The sequence below is a fragment of the Puma concolor genome, chromosome A1 (assembly GCF_028749965.1).
Source record: "Puma concolor isolate L17-30 chromosome A1, mPumCon1.1.hap2, whole genome shotgun sequence".
Classification (NCBI taxonomy): domain Eukaryota; kingdom Metazoa; phylum Chordata; class Mammalia; order Carnivora; family Felidae; genus Puma; species Puma concolor.
In genome coordinates this window covers 66,869,557-66,894,932 of record NC_141667.1, presented here as the reverse complement: position 1 = coordinate 66,894,932, position 25,376 = coordinate 66,869,557, and the positions used below count along the sequence as shown (strand labels likewise).

At 51.6% G+C, this 25,376-nt stretch overlaps 1 protein-coding gene across 4 annotated transcripts; it reads right to left on the bottom strand.

Annotated features, from left to right (window-relative positions):
- Positions 1-1,324: 1,324 nt before the first annotated feature.
- FGFR4 (fibroblast growth factor receptor 4) lies at positions 1,325-11,798 on the bottom strand. 4 transcript variants are annotated; one of them, XM_086677769.1, is made up of 18 exons: positions 11,641-11,798; positions 9,115-9,258; positions 8,163-8,426; positions 7,991-8,071; positions 7,701-7,867; positions 7,010-7,133; positions 6,309-6,499; positions 6,038-6,176; positions 5,519-5,712; positions 5,265-5,410; positions 5,057-5,178; positions 3,780-3,890; positions 3,503-3,693; positions 2,982-3,104; positions 2,822-2,892; positions 2,461-2,598; positions 2,107-2,212; positions 1,325-2,008 (listed from the first exon to the last, which is right to left on the bottom strand). In XM_086677769.1, the coding sequence occupies exons 2-18, from the start codon at positions 9,203-9,205 to the stop codon at positions 1,862-1,864; spliced, it is 2,406 nt and encodes an 801-aa protein (XP_086533895.1). In that variant the 5' UTR covers positions 9,206-9,258; positions 11,641-11,798; the 3' UTR covers positions 1,325-1,861. The 4 variants fall into 4 exon arrangements, with proteins under 4 accessions (XP_086533895.1, XP_086533772.1, XP_025779963.2 ...); XM_086677646.1 differs by having other exon boundaries at positions 9,115-9,642; positions 11,641-11,794; XM_025924178.2 differs by lacking the exon at positions 11,641-11,798 and adding an exon at positions 9,596-9,613.
- Positions 11,799-25,376: the final 13,578 nt, after the last annotated feature.

Below are 25,376 nucleotides of genomic sequence, written 5' to 3'. Positions count from 1 at the left end.
ATAAAACCCATGTGAACTCTGCATGGCATCCTTTCCCAAGTATGTGCTCATCCAAGACTCATTTCATCGTAAACTCCTAGCCCTGGGAGGTAGGCAGAGTAGGCGTACCCCACTGGTGAAGAAAGTGACAATCAGAGAAATAATAGCATTGGCCTGGGGACACTGGAAGTGGCAGGCTTTGAACTTCCTGGCTCCAAGTCTGGAGTTCTCTCCATCCCATTAGGGAATAGAGTTCCAACGGAAAGGAAGTAGTCAGGGATGACTCCCTGGTTTCTGGCCTGGTGCCTTTCCCTGAGATGAGGGGTAGGGGTCCTCATGGAGGTGGCTTTGTGTGGGAAGATGAGTAGTTCAGTTTGGGACATGGTGAGTCAGAGGGGGCACTGGTGGGAGTGCGAAGAGACTTGGAACAGGAAGAGAAGCATGGCCAGAAGCTGCTGCTCAGTCTCAGGCTGCTCCCAGCCCCAGATTCTTACATCCTGTCCCTTCTGACCCTGTATGTATTTTCAGCTGCCACCCCCTGGGAGGCCATGAGGCAATCCAGGTGGCCCCCACAAAGGGTCTGTCCTGTCCCAGGAGGACAGGGCAGGAGGGAGCACCAGGCACTGGGTCAGGTAACTCCACCCTGGTTCAGGGGCTGGAGAACAGCAGTAACTGCCTGGATGGACCCCGGGAAGGTTCCAGGCTCAGAGCTCTGGGAAACTGATCTCCTCACCCCCTCCCCAGAGGGTGTTTGAGAACAGGGCCATGACGGTCTCTCCAGGGGAGGACCAGGCAGGCAGGGACAGCTGCAGCTTGGCTGGGCGGCAACCAGCTGCTGCCCGGGAGACTGGCCAGGGTGGGGCAGGCGGGGCAGGCACAGCCCCCACAAGCCCCCAGCCTGAGCAGCAGAGCGTGGGAGCAGGCAGCAGCCTTGAAGCTGTGTTTCAGGCTTTCACGCTGTGTTAACGGTCAGCTTGGTTAATGCTGAGCAGATGGGGGAGGGGTGCTGCCAGCTCCCTTGGGGACAGTCCCAGGGCAGGCACATGCACATGCATGTGCAGAGGGTATAAGAGTTCCATCCAGTGGATGGTGCCATGTGGACTCCTCTGCCATTAGCACTCGTTCACACCATCACGTGCACAAGATGGGGCAAGACAGACAGACCAAGTCAGAGGTGCACACAGGTTCCTGGGTTCGCCCTGAGGTAGCTGGAAGTGGATGCAAACCCAAGGCCTGGCACAAAGCCCTCAGTCTGTGTCACTTAGGCAAGGCTCCCAGCTTGGGGATCCCTCCACCCTGTTTCCCCTCCATCCACTGCAGGGAAGACACCAGGAACACAGAGGTGTATTTCAAAAAATAATTTATAAAAGGCCATTTGCTTCTGTGTTTTCGGCAGGCTTCCAGCCACTCAGCTGGGAACACAGGGGCCAATGCTCTTGCCACCAAGATGCTGGGACAAACAGCAAAGGAGAGGCAGGGGAGGCCTGGGGAAATGGGGTTCGGAGGCCCAAGACCTCTCTTGGTGCAGGGAAGCAGGGAGGTTTAGGACAGTTCTATAGCCAGGTCCAGCCAAACCCCTGGACTAAGTGCTAAGGGCCAGGAGGCCAGGCAGAACCCTAACACTCAGGCCACTAGGACACCTGGGTCACGACTCCAAAGACTGGGGTTGAAGTCTGGTTTGGGAATCTGAGGCCAGAGCTGGAAGCCTCATCGAGGGGCCCCCGGAACAAGGACAGACCTCCCCAAGGCAGAACTAGAGATCTGGGACACTACCCTAAGGTTGGGGCCTGAGGCTGCCAAGGTCAAGCACTGCCAGGTTGCCGCTAAACCAGGAGGCTGAAGGCTGCTGGCCTGCCTGCCTATAACAACCTTGTGGCCCTGCTCATGTCTGCACTCCGGGGAAGGAGAAGGAGCTGGGCCCCAGTGGCAGGGGGTCATGGCAGAAGACAGAGTCGTTGGAGGAGCAGGTGCTGCTGGCATCCCCTCCAGCAGGGGAGTAGGGTCCAAAGGTCAGGCGGAGGTCCAGGTACTATGGGGAACAGTGCTGGTCAGTCCTGGTAGTCGGCTGAGATGAGGCCCAGAGGGGGGAGGGCAGAGGGAGGTCATGGGACAAGAGGAGAGCAGTACCTCCTCGGAGACGGCCAGCAGGACCTTGTCCAGTGCCTCCACCAGCTGCTTGAAAGTAGGCCTCTGAGAAGGTGCTGCGTGCCAGCATTCACGCATCAGCCCATACCTGGTGGAGAGGGTGGAGGGTCAGAAGAGTCTCAGGACTGAATGTGGGGGGAGACCTTATGGCAAGGGTATGATAAAGGGGCAGAGTTTGATAAGGATTAGGTGGGGCTACTCAGAGGAAGGGTCACAGAAACTAGGCTAGGATCTCCCCTCGGATGGTGACAGTGAGTTAGGGGACCAGGTCCTAAGGACAAGGTCAGAGCAGAGGATGAGGACTGTAAAGTGGGAGAGAAGGGAGTGAGGTCTCACAGCTCTGGGGGACAGTTTGGGGGCCGGTCCATCCGATGCCCTTCCCGCAGAAGTGAGAACAGCTCCTCCACAGGGATGCCGGGGTATGGGGAACCCCCGAGAGTGAAGATCTCCCACAGCAGGATCCCAAACGACCACCTAGAGGCAGGAACAGTGCTCAGCAGGGCAGAGCTTTGCTCCCTACTCCTGGGGCTGGGATGGGGGTCCTCACAGGCATGATCCACCATGGAGGGTGGGGATTGGAGTCTGGGCCCACTCAGGTCCTAGGGTTGTGTGGCCTTGGGCAAGTGCTTTGCACCTTTTGTGGGGTAGGACAATGATTGCTGGCAGCTACTCCAGAGCCCCAACCTCCAGGACTCACACGTCACTCTGGTGTGTATAGACTCGGTCAAACAAGGCCTCGGGTGCCATCCACTTTACAGGCAGGCGGCCCTGGATGGGAGAAGTGGGGGCATTGATGCCAAGTCCCATAGGTCCTGGTGCCCCCCACCTCCTTTCCAACTTTGCCCTGCCTCCCTTACGTTGCTGGTTTTCTTGTAGTAGTCAATGTGGTGGACGCCACGGGCCAGCCCAAAGTCTGCTATCTTCATCACATTGTCCTCTGTCACCAGTACGTTTCGGGCAGCCAGGTCCCGGTGGATGCACTAGGGGCAGGGCAGGGGACTTAGGTTTATTAGGACACATGGCTGGATGCTGGGCACACTGCACTTCACAGTAACCCTGGGGGTAGGCATCATCCACTCATTCTACGAATGAAGACGTCAAGATGCAGAGAGGGGGAAACCAAAGCTAACTTCAGGGCCCCACCTCTCTCTTGCATGGTCTCTTCCCTTGCCCGATGAGTTAGGGATTGTGTGAGGAAGGAATAGGGACATGCAGTGTCAACTGTGTATGGATGGGGGGTACAGAAGGACTTGGGAACATTTAGACAGGATAATGGAAAGGGGAAAGAGGGAGAAGATGGGGACATTCAGTGCCAGTGGCAGGAAAGTACGCAGGTGGAGCAGTTAGAATGGTCCAGAGTGCTGCCCACTGCCCATACCTTCCTTGACTCCAGATACTGCATGCCTCTGGCCACCTGGTAGGCACAGGAAACCAGAGCAGGGAAGGAAAGCGGCCCTTCGCTGCTCCTTGGCCCATCAGGGCTGAGGTCGGGGCCTGGGGGACGCCGGGCCCGCAGGAACTCCCGCAGGTTTCCCTTGGCGGCACACTCCACAATCACATACAGAGGCCCTGTAGAGGTGAGAATGGACAGGGAGGCTGCTGAGGCTGTGGCTACATACCCCACTGTCCCGGTCCTTAGCCCCATTCCAACCCACCTTCCTGAGTACAGACACCCAACAGGTTGATAATGTTCTTATGTCGGCCGATCAGCTTCATCACCTCCATCTCAGAGACCAGGTCTGCCAAGTCCTTGTCGGAGGCATTGTCTGCAAGGGTGACAGCCAGGGTGACTATACGTGGGGGAGGTGCAGGGTTGACTATATAGGACATTGAGTGCTGGACCTGGAGTCAGGAAGCTCTGGGCCTGAATTCGTGCTAGGCTCTGCGGCCTTTAAAAAGTCTTCTAACGTCTCTGAACCTCAGGATCATCTTGTATAAAATGGGGCAATGGATCATGCCCTACCTCTCACAGCAGTTGCAAGGATGAAACGAGATCAAGGATCTACAGGAGGTAGGCCTCTCTGTGAGTGGGACGAGGAAACAGAGGAGAGGAGGAAGAACTCTGAACAGGAAGACGCTGTGTCTGGAGGTTTGGCATTCGTTCTTGATGGGGTAAGAGCTCCTGGGGGCGGGAAGCAGGCTGGCGCCCTGAGGCCTGTCTGACTGGGGCCTGGTGTCCTTTTGGCCTGAGAATTCAGGGAGCTGCCCGTGAAGTACAGCTAGGGGAGGCTGAGAAAAAGCTGCTCCAGATCTTCTTGGGAAGGCTGAGGACCAGGGCTGACCTGTGGCCCTTGGCCAATGACATACCCTCCCTGCCAAACCTCACAATGCACATTTCTCAATCCCTGCCTCCCAGAAAGCACCAGGTGGCCCCAGCTGTGCAGAGAGGAGGGGGTGGGGGAGCAGAACAATGGTTTTGGCTGCTGTTGTAGAGGAAGTGGGGGATAGCAGTGAGAAGACCCGATGGCAGGTCCCAGGTGTGTCCTGGGCACTTTTGGGCTGGTGCTTGGGCTGTTCTAGAGTGGTGGACATGGGGAGAGACTTGGGGGAGGGCCCAGATGGGGAGGCTGAAGGTATGGCCTGTGAGGCTGACATGGTTATCTGAGACCCAGGCTGACGTGGGGCCAGGGCTAACGTGGGGGTGCCTAACCCCAGTCATCCCAAATCCTTGTAGTTCTCATCATTCAAGTGGTTAAGGTTTTATGTACCAGGCACTTTCCACGAGCCTCAGCCTGGGAACTATTGTTTACCCCATGTGACATGTGAGGAAACAATCTCAGAAATGGCTAGCCAGGGTCGGTAGCAGAGTTGGGCCCTAGGCCCAAGAGTGGCATCTTGCAGCCCTTCTGGCCACCACTGCTCAACTGGTAGCACCATGAGCCCCTTCTGTTAGTCTCACGGCCACAGCACCTCCCCCGGCGTCACCACTCACCCTTGAGCATCTTGACAGCCACAGTGCTGGCTTGGTCAGGCCGGGCGGGGTCCATGCCGAAGGCCTCTGCACGCACCACCTGCCCGAAGCAGCCCTCACCCAGGGGCTTCCCAAGCACCAACCTGGAAATTAGAAAGCCGAGGCCTCAGCCATATGAACATCATTCCTGCCTGGAACCTGAACCTTATGCTCACTCCATGCAGCATACCTGTCCCGGGGGAACTCCCACAGAGGGTCGAGAGGTAGGTCTAGACTCACAAGGCCAGCGAGCAAGGGAGGGCCACTGGAGGAGAGATGAACACCCCGCACCAAGGACGAGCTTGACTTGGCTGAAGAACCTGACTCCAGGGAGAACTGTAAGGTGGGTGACTTGGTAAGCCTGCTGGAGCTGAGCTGGGTTGGGAAGGCAGGCCAAGAGCCTCGCTATGGGGACACAGGAAGGCGTGGGTGACAGCAAGGTACCTGTCGGGCCAGAGGGAAGCGGGACAGCTTCTGCACAGTGGCGGGCCGCCTAGGGTGCCGGCTGATGAGTATCTGCCCTCGATATAGCCCGGCCAGCAGCAGGAGGACAACCAATGCCAGAGAGCCTGACACGTACAGGATGATGTCCGTGTACCTGGCTTCAGGTGCTGGTGCTGTCCATGTGAGGTCCTCCTCTGTCCACAGACAGACACATATATAGACAGAAAACTGACAGGTCAGTGGTCAGATGGCCAGCTCCACATCTTCTAACTCAGGCCCTCTCAGCTCCCAGCACACATGGGGACATTTGACAAGCAAGCTGGAGCTATACCCAGTCCTGCACATCCATACCCCAGAGGCTCACAAGGCAATCATATGTGGACATGCACAGAAGGACCGCTAATGAGGGATGAAAAACACACAAATCCGCATGCTATGTCCCAAGCCCCACAGGACACAGCCCACTGCTGGATCAGAGCAGGGTTCCTGCAGCCTCTCCTGGCCCCCTCAAGTGCTCACCTGGCAGCACTGTGAGCCAGGCTGACTGGTAGGAGAGGCCAATGGAGTTGCCTGCCAGGCAGGTGTATTCGCCTGCGTCCTCGGCTGACACGTTCCGAAGGTATAGGACCTCCACCTCTGAGCTATTGATGTCTGCTGTCTGGGGACCGGGGACATAATCAGGGGTCACCACAGGGCCTGGGGCGATATTGTGGCTAGGAAGGAGGCTGGGGACCAACCCCCCACACCCCATGGGAGAGTAGTAGGCTTCAGGTGCTGGTGGGGGCTAGACCTTCAGGACTTGCACGTAGGGGAAGCCGTCGGCACCGAAACTGCTGCCATTGATGACGATGTGCTTCAGCCACTGGATGTGGGGTTGGGCGTCGCTGTATACCTTGCACAGCAGCTCTACGTCGCTGCCTACCACAGCTGTGGTGTTGGCTGGGAGCCCCGCCTGCAGGATGGGCCGGTGCGGGGACCGCTCTGGGGGCCGGGCCAGGTGGTCAACCCTGACCAGTGGCACCCACAGAAGCACCCTGGTCATCTGCCTCCTGCCTCCCCCCAGCTCCAGGGAAGGAACTTCCTGATATGCAGCTCAGATCTTGTCCACCCCCTGCTTACCATAGCTCCCCATTGCCTTTGCAGTCAAGGACAGCTTCACGGTCTATCATTTAAAGCCCTCCACGACATGGCTCCCCACTTACATGCCACACTCCAGGCATACAGCTCTTCACAAATGCATTGTATCTGTCACACCTAGGACCTTTATTTAGCCTGTGCCCTCTGCCTGGATGTCTTCCTCACTTTTTCTCTCAGCTGACCCTATTCCTCCAGGCCAACATTACCCCCTGTGCTTCCCTCTGACCCACTAGGACACTTAGGGCAGCTTGAGCCATCTAAGACCAAGTCCATGTTGCCTGCCAGACTGGGCCCTACCCGAGGGCAGTGTCAGGGCTCCCACCCCCATACCGCCTTGCCTGCCCGTCCGCTCACCCAGCACATCCAGCAGATAGCTGTAGCGGATGCTGCCCATAGAGTTCTCCACGAGGCAAGTGTATGTGCCACGGTCCGAGGGCACCACACTTTCCATCACCAGGCTCCAGTGCTGGTGGCGCAGCTGGGGACAGGGGAAGTGTCCATGAGGGGCCACTCACCTGTGCCCATCCAGGGGTCAAGGGAATGAGGGGGCTAGATCCCACTCACAGGGGTCTTCTCAAGCTTTCTAGGCCCTGGGGAAGCCAGGCCAAGGCCAGAGACCCTGAGATGAAGAAGAAGGCTCCAGGAAGTTTCTGAGCCCTGGGTCTGGGTCTTTGAGTTTTAGCAGGGGCTCTTCCTGGCTGTACCACCTTGGGCCAGTTTTTGCCCTCTCTCAGTTTCAGCTTCCTCACTACAGCCTGGAGCAGGCTCTGCAGGGTCTTATCATGAGAATTAGTTGCTGAAACTCAATACCTGCCAGTTATTGATCCTTCCCACTTCCCACAGAAAGCTAAGGCTGCGAGATTAAGTCATTTGCCGCAGGGTGGCAGAGTGGGTACTTGAATCAGAGCTGTCCAAGTCCACAGTTTAGTGCTGCTAGGGCCCACAGCTGCCTTCCTCATTAGAGAAGGAACGACTTATAGGTATGAGGGGACCAAGAGGGGAGTGAAAATGGAGGAACAGATGGTCTTGGAACCTGGAGACTCACCCGAATGCCTCCAATGCGATGCTCCCCGTGGAAATCCTTTCCGTCCTTGAGCCAGCGGATGGTGGGCATGGGGTTGCCTGCAGCTGGACAGCGGAACTTTACAGTGTTCCCAGCAGGCACTGCATGCAGTTTCTTCTCCATGCGCTGAGGGTGTGTCCAGTAGGGTGCTGGAGAGGAGGGGAAAGGAGAACTTAGTGTCCCCAGGATGACCACCTGCTTCCACACAGGTCTCTTCTTCTCAGTGACCAGCTGGGAAGTAGGAAAATGAGTCCTTGAGGACTCATACTGACCTTGCTGGGGGTAAATGTGCCCATTCGAGGGGTTCCCGTGGGCCTTAGGGTCCTTATTACCATTGCTGGAGGTCAAGGAGTCTGTGTCAAGAATAAAAAGAGATGTCTGAGGTCTAGGATGGGGAGGATCTCTCTCCCCAGGCACCCTTTAGCCCCTTCTAGACCCCCTTACCATCCACAACCAAGGTAACATTCTGCAGGACAAGCATGGAGCCTCGTGCCAGGCAGAGGTAGCAGCCAGCATCCTCCGGTAGGAAGCTGGCGATCTCCAAGCGGCCCCTCCAGCCTCGTACCCGGCCAGCAGGTGCTAGGCGACTGCCCTCCTTGTACCAGTGGCCACCACGCTCAGCCCGCCCACAGCATAACCGCACAGGCTGCCCAAGGGCCACGGTCAGCTCCTGCTCTTGCTGCTCTGGGCTGGGGGCCAGGCAGGGCTCTGTGGGCCAAGGGCAGAGGTCAGTGAGCCCCACAGCCCCAGCTGAGGGAGCCCCCTGCATATGGGGAACATGCTGCACAGGCAGGGCACAAGCACCTCTCGACACATGCTGGACACCTGCTGCTCCTCAACTTACACACACATAATCACATGCTACAGATGCTCTGTGTAAGGCAATTACCACGCCTCTGGTGCACATCACACACACAGTGCAGAGCACACATGCTGAACTGGTCATGCCATTGCCTGACACACACATACATACACACACACATACAACACATGCTATAGATGCCACATACAGGGCACATGCCACATCTCCCAGGCATACCACACTCACAGTGCATATACCATACATGCTGTCTGGGCCTCCCAAACCCAGTGCATAGAACACACACACACCCACACACCCACCCGCACACACACGTACACACACACAGCCGACGGGCTCACCACCAGTTCTGCAGCCCAGCACAGGACCCTTCACCCTGCAAGGTCAGTCCTCTCTCGTGGACACAGAGATAGGTGGATGCTTGCTGGGAGCCAGACACTTTGTCTCAAATGGTTGGGCCCTGCCCTGCTGTCACCTCTTCAAGGGACTGGGCCAGGATCTTCTCCTGCTTTTCTCAGCTAGTAGCCCCCTCCATGTGCCCACCCCTGCCATCCTCTCTCACCTTAAAGGCCATACCTAGCTCCATTTCCTCAGAGGTCTCAAGGGACAAAGCTGGAGCCCCAGGCACCTCCAGCAGGACCCCCAACAGGGCCAACAGCAGCTGCATATCCTTCCTGCTGCTCACAAGGACCCAGGCTGGGCTTCCCACCAACTGCCTTCCTGAAAAGGAGGGAGAAGAACCCCTGCTATGCATGCACCTTTGTTGGTACTATTCCCCTATTTTGCAGATGAAGAAACTGAGACAGGAAGTGGTTAGAAGTCTTGTACAACCCCCCCCCCCCCCCCCCCACCACACAGCAGCAAGGCAGAGACTGGAAGCAGCTTTGCTGTTGCCAGAGCCCAAAGCTTCTTCACAGTAGGTTGTGCAGGGGGGCAGGGCTGGGCTTCCTGCTCTCCTCCGGTCCTGCTGAGACCTTGGCACAAGTTCACAGAAAGGGCAGTTTGGGGATTCTTTCCTTGGAGGAAAGCAGAGAACGGAGACAGATCTTCTGCTCACTCTCAGCACACATCATTTATTTTTTTGCTGAATAAATGAATTTATTGCTGGAGAACAAAAAAAATATATATGAAATACAATACAAGGCCAAACCTCAGCATCTGGATGTTATCTGATCTGACCCACACTTCTTATAGCATTACTGACATTTTCGTGACCAGCTTTGAATACCTCTGGTGGCAGGGCGCTCACTACTGACAAGGCAGTACATTCCATGGCAAGCAGTTCTTCCTCATGCTGAACCAGAAATGCATGCTGGGAATACCTCTGCTTTTTGTGTCCTCACAACTCTATTTGAGGCAACACGGGCTCTTGCGTCCAACAAAGTGAAGTTCAAATCCTGACTCTAACCAACTTGCAAGTTCCAGTCCCTCTCTGGGTGCTGTCCTCACAGGACTGCTTTGAGGATAAAAGAGAACATATGTAGGGAACACAGAGAGCACAGGATGTTGGAATGTTCTCCTCCCCCTTCCTCCCCACGATCTGGGTCTGCCCTTGGCCAATCACCTCTGATTCTGGTGCAGTTCAGGTGTGATGTACACACCCACCCTATCTGGTTATCCTCCTCCATATGCCACCAAGGATGTCTGCATCCTTGGTGACCAGTATAGTCCCAGGGGCTACTGGCTATTACCTGGGGCTGAATAAGAGTCACTAGACACTGGTGTCTCTGAATTTACCTTGCCCAGGAAGCCAACTGCACCCTTCTCATCAGCTGCTGCCCCCCTTCCAGCTCTGGCTCTGAGGCAGGGGGCACGTAGTTTGTCTTGGCCAAAGCCATTATCTCCCCCTTCAAACTGCTCCTTCCCTGGGTTGCCCCTGAAGCTGGGGTATCATCTCATCTCATGCCCCCTCACCCCTCCTCCACCTCCAGTCCATCTGCCTCCTCAATCCTTCTGTGGTCCATCCCATCACCGTTGCTTGGACCCAGGGCAGGCCATAGTCATCTCTAGCTTGGGCCTTTGCAGACATCTCCCTTGACTCTCCAGCCTCCACTCTCCAGCAGGGCTTTAAAAATTACATATTTTTGCCATGTCACCACCCCACACCCCCTCAGCTTTCAAACCCTTAATGGCTGCCCTTGTCCAGTAGGATCCAATCTACAGTTTATCCAGCATCCCAAGCCGCCCTCCTTGCCTTTGTCAATCCTCTTTGCACAGTCTGCTCCTTCAGCCTCTTCAGCACTGAAACCACTGACTTTCAAAACTGGGCATATCTTCTCTCTTGCACATACACACCTCTGCGTCCCCATTTCTCTTCTTCATCGGACTCAGATGCTACTGTCCCTGCACACACCCCCAGTTTCTATGGCTCTCCTCCACAAAATCCCTCCACCCTGCTCTGCTCTGCAGGGAGTGTGGCTCTCAGGGTCCACAGCTCTAGTTGGGAAAGGAGTGGGGAGGCCCAGGATTTTATTCCCATTCCGGGCTGCCCTGATCTTGTAACCTCAGGACACTTAGTCGGATCACACGCGGCGGCAGACAGACCGACCCACTGCCTTGTTCAGGGGCTGAAGGGCCTGACACTGTCATCAGACAGTCCTGGGTTCTCCTTCAGCTTTCCGCACTAAAGCATTGGGGGACCCGGGGCAAATGACGGCACGTATCGGATCCTCAGCTTCCTCATCTCTACTCGGGGAGCGCAGACAGTCCAGCGCGCGGCCAAGGGACCAGCGCGCGTTTTCCTCCTCCCCCCCTACCCGGCCACCCTGGGGGGAGGTGCAAGCAGGCAGGTCCAGAGGGGAGCAGCAGAGACAGCCGGCCCGCCCCCGCCCCGGTGGGCAATGAGTAACCAGCTCCGCGGCCAGGGTGCTCTTTGGACGGAGCGGGACAAAAGGCCCTGTGTGCGCTGCGGGTTACTGATTTACCGTCCCCTCCACCCCCCTTCCGAGAGGACGCCCAGGTCCCCAGTGCTGGGAGGGGGCAGTCCCTGAGCCCCGCCGCCGCTCGCCCCCTGGCGGCTGGGAGCGCAACCTGGGTCCTCAAGGGTTCCCGGCTCACTTCGAGCCTCCATGGTCCCTCTCCAGGCACAGGGTCCCAGCTCACCTGGGTCCTCCGCGGCCGCGCTCCCAGCTCCGGCCAGCCCCGACACCCGCTCCTAGTGGGGACTGCAGACTCAGCCAGGGCGCTCCTCCGCCCCGGGCCAGAGAGCCAGGAATGCACCCGCGACAGTGGCGTGGCCGCTGGAGGCCCAGCGCCCCGCCCACCTTGGGCCCCGCCCCTCCTGGACCAGCTCTAACCTGACAGTGACTTGGCGGGGGACAACCCAAGGCCCCGCCCACCTTGGGCCCGCCCCTCCTGGATCAGCACTATCAGGACCACCGCCAAAGCTGCTGGAAGTACAGTGTCCCGTCCGCTTGGACATCAGTCCCCAAACCCAACAGAGCCTAGTGGCCATCTGGGTCAGCCCAATCCCGGGGCCCCGCCCCAGGTTGCTGCACACCCCATCAGACTCCGCCTCTTTTCGATGCACCCAGACCAGGCTTCCAAGTTCTAGTTATTTGCTCTATCCTCTGCTAGTCACCCCTTAGACAGCAAGACCGAGCAGTCCTGAACAGCCATCCTCGCCAGACCTTGATCCTGCCTGCCTACTTCTGTCTTCTGTAAGTGGCTGGGAGATCCCATCTGCCCCCAACCCACTCTGTCCGTTCTCTGCACAACTCTCAGGGTGATATTTGCAAAACAAATCTGGGGGCTGCTGGCTGGCTCAGTAGGTGGAGCATGGGGCTCTTGATCTCGCGGTTGTGAGTTCAAGCCTCACGTTGGGTGTGGAGATTGCTTAAATAAACTTTTAAAAAATCTTAAAAAAAAAATACAAATCTGAATGTGTCCATCACCCCTTTAAAACTTTCTGGCAGTTTTCTATGATGATTCTTGGCATGACCAGGCCCCTATCCACATCTCCTGATGAATTCTTTATTTCTTCCTTGCTCCCACTCTACCTCTGGGCCTTTGCACATATGATTCCTTCTTCCTGGAATGATCTTTCCCCTCTAGGTCTGGTTGATTCCATTTCATTCTTAGATGTCAGCTCACTTCCTCAGAGAAGCCCTCTGGACCTGTCAGGCTCCACTTAGATGCCTTCTGTCCTGTGGGCATGGAGAAAGAGGCAGGAAGTAAAGCACAGATTTCAGGACTCAAATCTCAGTGCCATCACACTTGGAGTAACCTTGGCAGGTTAGTCCATCCCTGTGTTTTCATTTTCTCAACAGTAGAGTAAGTATAATGATAGTATCATCCTCATGAATTTTTTTGTGAAAAGTAAACATGTGTAAGCCTTTAGAACATTGCCTGGTGTTCAACATTTGCTTTGTAATGTTCACTATGATTATTTAGGACCTGTTAGTTTTTCAACTTCATGGAACATTCCAGAACTGTAACTAAAACAGTTGTGTAAATAGAAGCCAGGAACTGCCTATAGACTTCAACACCTGCACACAGTAGGTGCTGCTCCACCTTGCTCAGGTCTGCCTCGCTTGTAAGTACCCCTCCTCTTGAGCATCTAGATAGTGGCCAAATGAGGAGGTCAGCTGCCCTTTGTCTTCTGCCCCATCCTCACCTGAAGTCTAAGCCCTCCACTCCTAAGAAGGAGAAGAAAACCCCGTAGCTGGGGTCTCAGACTCACCTCCCAATTCCTCTGGCAGGTGGAGACTTGCCCCAGGGGAACCAGCTTCCTTTTCCATTGTTATGCGAAGGAGTCTAGTTCTCATTAACATTATTCCCAATGGAATAGACGTCTTTCCTTTGCATAACTAAAAAGCCCATCAAAGGGATTTTTTTTTCCTTCTCAAAAAAATAATGGTCTCCTCCCAAAGATTAATCAGAAAATAATTGGCTATCTTTTTTTGTTTTTTGTTTATTTTTGAGAGAGAGAGAACCCAAGTGGGGCAGGGGCAGAGAGAAAGAAGGGGACAGAGGATCCAAAGCAGGCTCCATGCTGACAGCAGCATGCCCAATGTGGGGCTCAAACTAGAACTGTGAGATCATGACCTGAGCTGAAGTCAGACAATCAACCTGCTGAGCCACTTGGGCACCCAGGTGCCCCTTGGCTATCTTTTAAAACCAACTCATTCTGATTCCTTCTCAGGGTCCTTCCTTGCTGGAACACCTGGAAAGGATAAAGCTCCTGGCACTGGGGGTGCCCAGCAAATGGAAGCCTCCTGCCCAGAGGGGCCTCACCAGACCTCCCAGACTCCTGGAGTGACTCAGCTCCCCAACTCTGGTCCTCTGCTGGCTCCCCTTAGTGAATGTGGTTGTTTGGGGTTGGGGTGAGCTGCCAGCAGGAGATGGACCCCACACAGCTTTCATTCAACTTCAGGCACTTCTCAGGTTTACTGGAGCCAAAGGCAGAGGAAAGGTTTTCATAGCCCAGCCTGTGCATACTCCTTGCCTCCTGAGATGCCCAAGTCCCTTAGACTGGCAACCCTATACCCCACACACCCTGAGTCTGCACATGCCCTGTTTGCCTCCCATCCCACACTCAACGACCTCTCACACTGACCCTCTGTGGCATGTGATGCTCTTTCACGTCGTTCATTCATACACACATTCATTTGCCAGGTGTCAATTAAAGGTTCACTATATGGTATGCATTGTTCCAAATCGTGGGGATAAAGCAGTAATCCGACCCAACCTCTCCCCTTCAAGGAGCTGCTGACACTGTAGTGGGGAGAGATAGATATGTAAACAAAGCACAGAAGGAGACATGCTGAGGGAGTCTGGGAGAGGCATCCAAGCCTGTCTCCTCATCACGGCCTCACTCTCTTGGTAACGATCTTCCACCAGTTACATTTGCAGTCTTTCTCTCAAAACCTTTCAAACACAACCACACACACACACACACACACACACACACACACACACACACACGCCTAGCAGGGGCTCACGAGCCTGACGTCCTAAGATCCTGCCTTTAGCCTGCCTCTGCCTTAGTTTCTCCATCCAGAAAATGGGCACACTCCTGCTTCCTTTGCCCCAGGGATGTTGGAGGAAGTGAATGAATTAAGAGATGGGACTGGGTTTCATCAAAACAGGAAGTAGGGGAGGAAGCTCTTGTCTTGGATCAGCTCCCACTATCTGCCAAGTGATATGCTAAGCTAGGTGTTATATATGCATTATATCCTTTGACCTCCCCGTAAGCCAAATGGGGGTTGGAATCCTTAGCTCCATTTTGCAGGTAAGGAAACAGAAGCTCAGGCAGATGGAATGACTTGTCTAAAGTCATGTAGCAGGGTAGCTGGCTGGCTACATGATACAACTCTACAGACCAAGAGTTGCATGCTCGGTTGAGTATGCAATTCTTGATCTCAGGGTCATGAGTTCAAGCCCCATTAGAGCTTACTTAAAAAAATAATAAAAAAAATAAAGTCACAAAGCAAGTGAACAACAGAACTGAGACTTGAACATTGATCTTCTGGGACAAAGAGAGAGAGCTCAGGGTGACTCTCCACAGAGCTGGGACTTTTGATGCTACTGCATCAGCCTGCTTTCTGCCCCCATTCTTAACTTCAGCCCTGGAAGATACAGATTCACCTGAAGGTGAGTTTGAGAGGGAGCTGGGGCTGGGCACTGATCTCCCTGTCCATTTGGCTAATACTGATGGGACACGTACGAAGTACCAGGCCCTAGGCAGGGGTTTGCAGACTCTGGGCTCCTGAAGTGCAAGGCTAGGCCAGGAGGGACTCCTGAGGCCAGGCCCTGCCCCCCACCTGCCTGGGAGCAGAGTTGGGGGGAGGGGGCAGACGTTGCCTGGTGCCGACCATGTTGCTCTTGGATGGTAGCCGGACCCAGGGAACACTGGGGCTCTTGTGCGGAAGAGCTGCCCTGAGCCCCTGCCCAGGCCCCATTCCAGCCCAGGCCTGGCCCAAGCCCTGGCCCCTGAGCCAGTCCTGTGCTTTCTTGTCTTCTTTCCTTTATTTCTTTCCTTTAAAATGAGGTTTATTTTGAGAAAGTTTTAAAATATAGAAAAAATGCACAGGGTTATATCATATACTTGCTACTCAATTGACAATTGTTATTACTTTACCATTTTTTCCAACCCTTTTTCACCCGGGCTTCTCCCACAGACTCCAGGGAGGTCTGGCTTGGCTTGTCAGAATGGAGGTGACACTGACAGCAACTGAGTGGTGAGAAGTTGGGTGTTAGAGCCAGACTGATGCAGGTTTGAATCCTGAAAGCTTGTGACCTTTGACAAGTCACTTAATATTAAACCTCAGTTTCATTTTCTGTAAAGTGGGAATAGTAACTTTTCTGTGAGGACTCAATGTAGTGATGTATTAAGCCTTATGCCAATGCCTGGCACATAGCCCATGCTCAGTAAAAAGTGGCCAATATTCATATTAGTAGCTATGGGTCTAGGTAGGACCTACCCAAATGTATGGGTAACCTACTTTTGTGACCAAGAGGGAGGGACTATTAGGGTCACCCCTCCTCCAGCCCTTATATCTCCTCATTCCCCACTCTTTCAACACATCTATGTCCAATTTCTATGGGAGACAACAAAGCCAGGAATTGCAAGCTGCCCAGGACATTATGGTAGAGGCAGGGAACCTGGCACTGATGTTGGCAGCCTTAGAGAGCTCTTGGGGAGGCCCCTCAGACGAAGCCAGATAGAGGGGAATGGGCTAGGAGGAAGCTGAGGCTCTTTCTGGGATATTCTGGTGCTTCCCAGAGTCTCAGCAGCACCCTTGGCCCCCTTGTCAGTTGGTCCCAGACACTGTGGATCCATGTCTTGGGAGGCTTTCAGGGTTTGCCAGACTCAGCTCTCTCTAGACTTGGGCCTACAAACATCATACCTACTGGGGCTTGACAGACACATATTTTTGGAGGAGAGAGAGGGCCAGGACAGCTGTGAAGTGGCAGAAGCTGGGCATGCAGGGTTAGAGGGTTGATAGTCTGAAAGGAATCAAGAAAGAAGCCTCAGAGGGGCCCTCAACCTCCTCCACCTTGCCTGATGTCCACCTGGACCATGTAGGATTTTGTTTGGGCATAAAACAAAACAAAACAAAACAAAACAAAACAAAACAAAACAAAACAACCAAAAACCAGAAAACCTAAATGTCAAGGGCTTAAACAAAACAGGTTAATTCATCCCTATTAGTCCCAGGTCTCCCAAGTCTGGAGATGGGTGAAGGCGGGTCTGAAATCAGGGTGGAGGTCTCTTAAATTCTCTACACCTTCCCCTAATGGTGGCAAGATGGTGGCTTCAGCTCCTGCCATCACATTTGTGTTTACGCAGAGTTAAAAAGAAGCCACAAAGAGTTGAATCTGTATCCAGCAACTTCTGATCTTATTTCTTTGGCCAGACTGTGACACATGGGCACCTCTAACTACAATGGAGGTCAGGAAGGTCTGCTAAAAAGAAGGGGTGACTGAGAATTTGGCAGGTAGCTCATAGTCTCTGTATCATCACTCTTCAGCACCAAAATGACTTTTTCTTTCTTTCTTTCTTTCTTTCTTTCTTTCTTTCTTTCTTTCTTTCTTTCTTTCAGTGAGGGCACAGGTAAGTGAAGGGCAGAGAGAAAGAGAGGAGAAAGGGAGGGAGAGAGAGAGAATCCCATGAGGGGCAGAGAGGGGGAAGTGGGCAAGGGAGAGAGAGAGTGAGAGAAGCAGGGCTTGTGCTCACCCGAAGTGGGACTCAAGCTCACAGGATGCACTTATGAACTTATGAACTGTGAGATTATGACCTGAGCCAAAGTCAGATGCTTAACTGACTGAGCCACCTAGGTGCTCCTATTTTTTTTATTTATAGTTTTTTAAAACTTCTATCCCCTCCCTGATGGGGGCTTGAACTCATGATTCAGAGATCGTGAGTTGCATACTCCACTGACTGAGCCAGCCAGGAACCCCAACAAAATGACTTTTTGAAAACACAGATTTAGGGGCACCTGAGTGGCTCAGTTGGTTAAGTGTCTGACTTTGGCTTGGGTCAAGATCGCATGATTTGTGAGTTCCAGCCCCGCATTAGGCTCTGCCCTGATAGCTTGGAGCCTACTTCAGATCCTCTGTCTCCCTCTCTCTGCCACCCAACCTCCCTGCTCTGTGCACCAGCCCCCCAGCCCCGTGCACATTCTCTCAAAAATAAACATTAAAAAATAAAACACAGATTTAACCAACTTACTCCTCAGCTTTACTCTCTCCCTACCTCCCAGTGGCATCCCCAGCTCCTCAGCCTGGCCCTCAGTGTCCTTCAAGACTGGCCTCTACTGCTCTCTCCTGTCCTATCTCCCCTCTCACCAGAGATATGGGTTCTGTGTTCCAGCTGCACTGAACTCCAGGCAAGCCCTCCCGAAGGTGTCTGGTTGGTTCACACACCTTGGTGCCTTTGCTCTTGCTGCTCTTGTTGCTGGGAGTATCACTTCCTTGGTCCTACCTCCCCTCCTCTCTTCCCTCCGGCCGTCACATCAGATGCCTGCCATTCAGCTTTCTGACTCCTCTCAGGACTTCCCTCTTCTCTGAGAACCTTCCTGACCACCTTGAGCTGGACATTCAAACACACTTCCTCTCTCTGAAAACAGCTCTTCCATTTTCTTTGAAGTCCTAGACTTCCTCTACTCCCGGGCCAACCAGGATTTGGGTGGAGCCAACTTCTCCCTGGTTCCTGTGGTGGGACTCCCCTGGACTTGGCTAATGAGAATATTCCATCCCCCAGGCTATTATTATTGGGTCAGGGATGAGGATGTGACCCAAGCAGGGCTAATGAGAGCCAATCTGGGTCTTTTTTTTTTTTTTTTCCCTCAACGTTTTTATTTATTTTTGGGACAGAGAGAGACAGAGCATGAACGGGGGAGGGGCAGAGAGAGAGGGAGACACAGAATCGGAAACAGGCTCCAGGCTCCGAGCCATCCATCAGCCCAGAGCCTGACGCAGGGCTCGAACTCAGGGACCGCGAGATCGTGACCTGGCTGAAGTCGGACGCTTAACCGACTGCGCCACCCAGGCGCCCCCAGTCTGGGTCTTTTATTGGAACTAATGGGAAACTAACACTCTCAGAGGTTACTGAGGCGTGAATATGGAAGCCTAGAACTTCTTGAGAGAGGCTGCTTATGAATGAGGCCAACACAGGAAACAAGAAGGCCAAGAGATGGAACATGCCTGGATTTAGCTATGTCTAAAGGCAAAAATTACTACTTTGTCTCATTAATGTGAGACAAATAATTTTTCTTAAGCTGATTTGCCTTTTTCTTTCTTTCTTTTCTTTTTTTTTTTTTTTTTACTCTTTATAAATGAAAGGCCCCTAATAAATGTCCTCCCCAGTAGAAATGACTCCTCTCCCATGGAGCACCTGGGTGGCTCAGTCAAGTTAAGCATCTGACTTTGGCTCAGCTCATGATCTTACAGTGAGTTGGAGCCCCCCGTTGGGCTCTATGCTGACAGCTCAGAGCCTGGAGCCTGGAGCCTGCTTCGGATTCTGTGTCTCCATCTGTCTCTGCCCCTCCCCTGTTCACCCTCTGTCTGTCTCTCTCTGAAATAAACATTAAAAAAAATTTATAAAAAAAGCAAAAGAGGGGCATCTGTGTGGCTCAGTCGGTTAAGCGTCCGACTTCAACTCAGGTCACAATCTCACGGTCCGTGAGTTCGAGCCCCGCGTCGGGCTCTGGGCTGATGGCTCAGAGCCTGGAGCCTGCTTCCGATTCTGTCTCCCTCTCTCTCTGCCCCTCCCCCGTTCATGCTCTCTCTCTGTCTCAAAAATAAATAAACATTAAAAAAAATTAAAAAAAAAAAAAAAGCAAAAGAAATGACTCCTCCCTCCATTGTGTCTCCACTATCCTCTGTTGGCTCCCATGCCATCCCATTCACCTGTTCACATGTCAGTGAATTCATCATGTCATTGCTCCTATTTGTTTAAAATCTTTTTTTTTTTAATGTTTGTTATTTTTGAAAGGCAGTGGGGAGGAGGGGCAGAGAGGGAAGGGGAAAGAGGATCCGAAGGGGGCCCTGCACTGACAGCAGTGAGCTGGATGTGGGGCTTGAACTCACAAACTGTGAGATCATGACCTGAGCCAAAGTCAGTTGCTCAACAGACTGAGCCACTCAGGTGCCCATTTAAAATCTTTCAACAGCTTCCTGTTGCTTTTAGGACCTGTATTAGTTATCTGTTGCTGCATAACAAATTACCCCAAAACTTAAGGCTTTAGGTAACAAATATTTGGCTGGCTGTTGGCAGGAGACTTCCATTTCTCTCCACACAAGCCTCTCCACGAGGCTGCATGAACATCTTCATGACATGTCAGCTGGTTTCCCTCAGAGCCAGTGAGTGAAGACAGAAAGACTAACACTGCAATGTCTTTTATAACTTACACACAGAAGTCACACTTCATCATTTCTGCTTTTATTATTTTTTTAAATTTAAGTAGGCTTCACGCCCAGTGTGGAGCCCAATGCAGGGCTTGAACTCACGACCCTGAGATCAAGACCTGAGCTGAGAGCAAGAGTTGGTTGCTTAACTGACTGAGCCACCCAGGTGCCCCTCATTTCTGCTTTCTTCTATTTGTCTGAAGTGAGTCACTAATTATAGTTCCCTAGGAGTAGGTGGTGTAGTAGGGGGAGAGAGATTAAACTTGACCTTTTGAGGAGAGGACTATAAGAAATTTGTAGACATATTTTAGAACAACCACAAGGCCATCATACCCTGGCCTAGAACAACCTGTAGAGGGATATGAACCCTTTTGTTTGTTTGTTCATGTTTGTCATATGAACCCTTTTCTGGGTTTGGGGAATACCCCCATTTCATGTGGCAGCATTCACCTTTCACAATAGAAGCTGAAAATGTTAGCTATTCCCCCAGTTTCTCTTCCAGCTGAGGCCTAAGTTCTGCAAATTCATAACATCCATTCCAGAGAGCCAGTGATGCCCAGGTATAGGGCTTGGAAGGCCCAAGAGGAATGTTCTCTGGTAGGGGGCTGTGGTAACAAGACTGAGCTCTTGGGCACAGGGTGGTGATTTCTTGATCAGTATCTGGATTGGCTGGGCTAGTGGCACAGGCAGCAGAGTCCAGCATTTTAGTGTTGGTAGAGATAATGGTGTCCTTCCTCCATGGTCCTGTCCTTCCATTCTGTGATGTGACACAGGCAGGATGCTGGTCTTCTAGCCCACGCCTCATTCTTTAGTGTTTTTGGTAGTTCTGTGAACTTAAACTTGCTAGAGTTTGTTTCTTTTGCTTTCAGCTGAAAATCTTGATACACCCTGAGGGACCTGGCTTCCCCAGCTTTCTTATCTGGTGACATATTCTCCCTCTTTCAAGGTGCTAGGCATCATCTTGCCGTAGGGCCTTAGCAAATGCTGTTCCCTCTACCTGGAACATCCTCTCCCCACCTCTCTCTACTTACCCATGGACTAATTCCTATTCAGCCTTCAAGTTTCAGCTTGCATGTCACCTGCCCTGCCCCGCCCCCAGCTTAGGCTCTGTCCTTCTATTTTATGCTTCGTCTACATTGGCATTTTCCTTTGTAGCATTTTATCACAGTTGGAATGAGGTCCTCTATGACATGAAACTGTGTCTCATTCCAGGGTTCTAGCATACAGTGGGGGCTAAGGAAAAATAAATTTCCCTTCCCACCTCTCTAGGGACCTCTGTCCTATCTTAATAGCCCTCTGCCAGGCACTGCTCAGCCTCTATTAAATTTCCTGACTTTCAAGGAATATTTTCATTCAGGTGCAAGTAAGATATCCCAACTCAAATGGACTTACAAAAAATAGTGAGTTTATTGACTTAAGCAATTTAAAAATGTTGGTTTATTTATTTTGAGAGAGAGTGAGCATGAGTGGGGGAGGGGCAGAAAGCGAGCAAGAAAGAGAAAATTCCAAGCAGGCTCTGTGCTGTCAGCGCAGAGCCCTATGTGGGGCTTGAATTCATGAGTCATGAGATCATGACCTGAACTGATATCAAGAGTTGGACGCTTAACCAACTGGGTCAACCAGGTGCCCCTGGCTTATGCAATTTTAAAGTCCAGAGGTGGATCAGGCTTTAGGAATAGCTAGACCAAGACTCTCTCTTTTTCTTTCTTTCCTCTGGCTCCATTCTGTGGCAGGTGCTTCCCAAGAAGTAACAAAGAAGACTAACCAACAGCTCTGCGCTCAAAACCTTCCCATTTAGCAACTCTTTCCCAATTGTTTTAGCAGAAGCCAGGGGGGTGGAGGTCATCTCGAGCCAGACCACATCAGCTGAGGGTGGGATTCCTCAAGGAAGAAGAAAGGTAAATAGATACCAGGAGACCAAAACAAGGTATGGTTACTAGGTGTGATTCTGGAAGTCTTTCTGCAAAATAAACCATTCCCACACATAGTGATTTGAAACATTTACTATTTGTCAAAATTCTGTGGATTAGGTGGGCTCAGCTTGGCAGTTCTCTGGCTAGTCTCTTCTGAGGTTGTTTATGCTGGTGGCATATATATCTTCTTAGGTAAGTGGAGGTCACTGGGTTGATGAAGAAGCTGAAACATGTATTAGTACTCCTGGGGTGGGGGGAAACAGTACTCCTGGTTATGATAGAAATCCAACTTAAGTTGACTTAAAGAAAAAGAGTATTGACTGGTAACTAAAAAGTCCTGAGAGTATTAGCTTCAGGCCTCGTTAGATCTAGGTGTTCATCAGAAACCAGTCTCTTCCCAACTCTCAGCTGTTTTCTCCTGTGATTTAATTTTCACACAGATTGTCTTTATGTAGTGGCAAAGATGACTACTAACAGCTCCAGAATTATTCTGATTGCCCAGGCTTGGGTCACAAGTTCATCCCTGGAACTAGGGACTGGGGTCAGTCTCTCAGAACCACAGGATAGAAGAATGGAAGAGAGATGTTACCCAAGGTAAAAGAGTGAAAGAAAGGCTGATGAGTAGGGCCAACATCAGGTGTCCTCCCAAGCAGCTGACTAAATTACAGTCTTCAAACAGTGTCCTCTGGAAGGAAATGTTCTGAGGGAAGGGCAAGATGGCCTTTGGAAGTAGAGGTGTGCTAACAAAGACTTGGGAACACAGGGGTCAAATCCCTCCATGATTACTTCTTGGTTGTGTAAGCTCTGCAAGGTTTCACCTCTGAATTTCTGCTGTGAAATCAAGCCTTTTTCAGGTTGTCTTGAGGGCTAAATGAAATACCAAATACAGGAGCTCAGAAGTCATCCTATTCTCTTCAGTATTCAAATAGTAAGGTCCTGGCGCAGGTCTACTTTGCCCAGAAAAAAAAAAAAAAAAAAAAAAAAAGGAGCGTTCTCCACCTAGTGGCCATCAGGGTCACCGCGCTGTAGCATTGACCCATTTACAGAACCCTCTAAGGTTTCTTGTGAGCCCCTGGACAGATAGATGAAGCACAATTTGTGGAGGACAGTGAGCCTGCGAGTGCCAGAACAGGGATATGCCTGCCCTTTCTGTAATGTGGACTTGCATGGGGCAGAGTAGGTGAGGTTGTTAGGTGGACAAATGGTCAGAAGTAGAAATTGTTTTTTCCTATTCTATTTGACACTAATGACGGCTGATCAGAAGGTCTGGATAGGGATGGGAACAGCTCATCTGGTAGAGGCTTTGGTGAAGGGTTTCTTTGTTACCTGCTTTGGGAAGAACCCCTAGCTGCCCATCACTGCCTCTGTAGTACTTGGGCTCAAACTGTGATTTCTTACAACTTCTGAGCCAGACAGAAAATAGGAGGCTTCGGGTCACATGAAGCTGGTGACAGGGTGCAAGACCAACACCCAAGAACCCTGAATCCCAGAGTAGTGTCCCCTGTGACACACTTCATGGTTGCTGTATGTCTACATACATAGCTCTATGTCTGCACTTACGGGTTATTACATCCCAACACCTGCTTTTCATCCAGCTCAGGGCTAAGAGCTTTACATGCATAATTCTCCTCAGGTGTCATTGGCTGCAGAACCTGAGGTGCCCCTGAGGTTCCTGGGATAAGATGAGGTTCCCTAGCAGTGAAAGGTGGCTTCTTGCTGGAGCCCAGGGAAGAACCACCTCTGGCCAGCACGTTGCCCCCCTCCTCTCATCAGATTGAATTAGGTTTCTGGCATTTCATAACTCATTGAGACTTAATACAGGACTCTGTGCCAGATGCCATCTGCCTCCAGACTCACCTCCCCAGGAAGACCCAGAGATTACTTCAGGCCAATAATAGAAGGAGCAGCAGTCATCATTTACATAGTATCTACCATATGTCAGGTACTGTAATTGTTTCATATGTATCTATTCTTTTCATTCCCACAATAACCCATACGGTAGGTACTAGTGTTTCACCCTTAAGTACAGGTTAGCTCATCAAGATCACACAGCCCCACAGAGCTAAGATCTGAACTGCAGCTGCCTGGTTCCAGAGCCTGTTTTTTTTTTTTGCTGTACACTAGACTGCCTCTCCCGCCATGAGACCTTCCTTAGCCACCAGAGCCATGAGCAGGAGCTCCCTCTGATGTTTACCTGCTGGATTGTGTATTGTGGGTCCTGGGCACTGACATCAGAGACCATTCCAGGCTAGAGAAATTCAAACCTGATCTCAGGAATGCTTAGAGTAAGAGGAGCTCTGATATGAAGTCAATATGAACCCTTGGGTTCAAATTCCCATGTGCCACCAGAATGTCCAAAATTAGAAAGACTGACAACACCAAATGCTGGTAAGTTGGTAGAACCACTGTGGAAAACCATTTGGTAGTATCTAGACAAATTAAACATACACCTATCCTATAATGCAGTGATTCTACTCCTGGATATATGTGTGCACATGCACACCAAATGACACATACAAAATTTTTCAGAAGAGCTTTATTTATAATAGTTCAAAACTAGAAATAACCCAATTGTCCATCAACAGAATGGCTAAATTGTGGTGTATTCATATAACGGACTACTACTACAGAGCATGAAAAAAAAAAAAAAAAAAACTTCTGACACACATACACACACAAACATGGATGAATCTCACAGACATAATATTGAGCAAAAGAGGATGTGATTCCATTTTTATAGAATTCAAGAGCAAGCAAAACTAATCTAGGGGGATAGAGGTGAAAATAGTGTTTACTTCTGGGAGATAATAACTAGGAAGGGAAACAAAGGAAACTTCTGGGGAGCTGGCAATGTTCTGTATCTTGATCTGGAGGGTGACCACCTAGATGTACACATACATGTAAGGATTCATCAAATTGTGCTCTAAAAACTGGAGCACGTTACTAAATATATCTCAAAAAGGGAAAAAGTGATATTTCAAATACAGACAACTTCTGGGTATGGCTGACAAGTTATTTTTGCCTACCCACATCCATTCTTCTCCCTTAGTCTGAAAGGAGCCCCATACTTTCCTCTTTTCTGTTTCAGTCAATGTGTTTTAGGTGTAGCTCACTCTTTCTCAGTCCCCAAATCAGGGGCCTAGTCGCAGTGATTGGTTTAAGAACTGGAACAGGGCCAAGCTGGTTAATGAATGAATCCCAGAATTTTTTTGTTGGAACTAGTAGGAAAAGATGATCTTTCCAATGTAGTTGCCTCTCCATCAGGAGACAAGCCTGGAGCTGCCAGTGGCCATCTTGCTACCTTCTGGAGAGAGTTGGCCTGAGAAAGAGGCCACACAGAGGAAAGCAGAGTGAAATTAAATTCTTCCTGATGACAGTGTGTCAGAACCTGGATCTAGCCATCCCTGTACTGAAATTTTTCATTAGGTGAATCAATAAATTTCCTTTTTTAGCTAACCACTTTGATTTCAGTATATTTTAATGTTTATTTTTGAGAGAGAGACAGAGTACGAGCAGGGGATGGGCAGAAAGAGAGAGAGACACAGAATCCGAAGCGGGCTCCAGGTTCTGAGC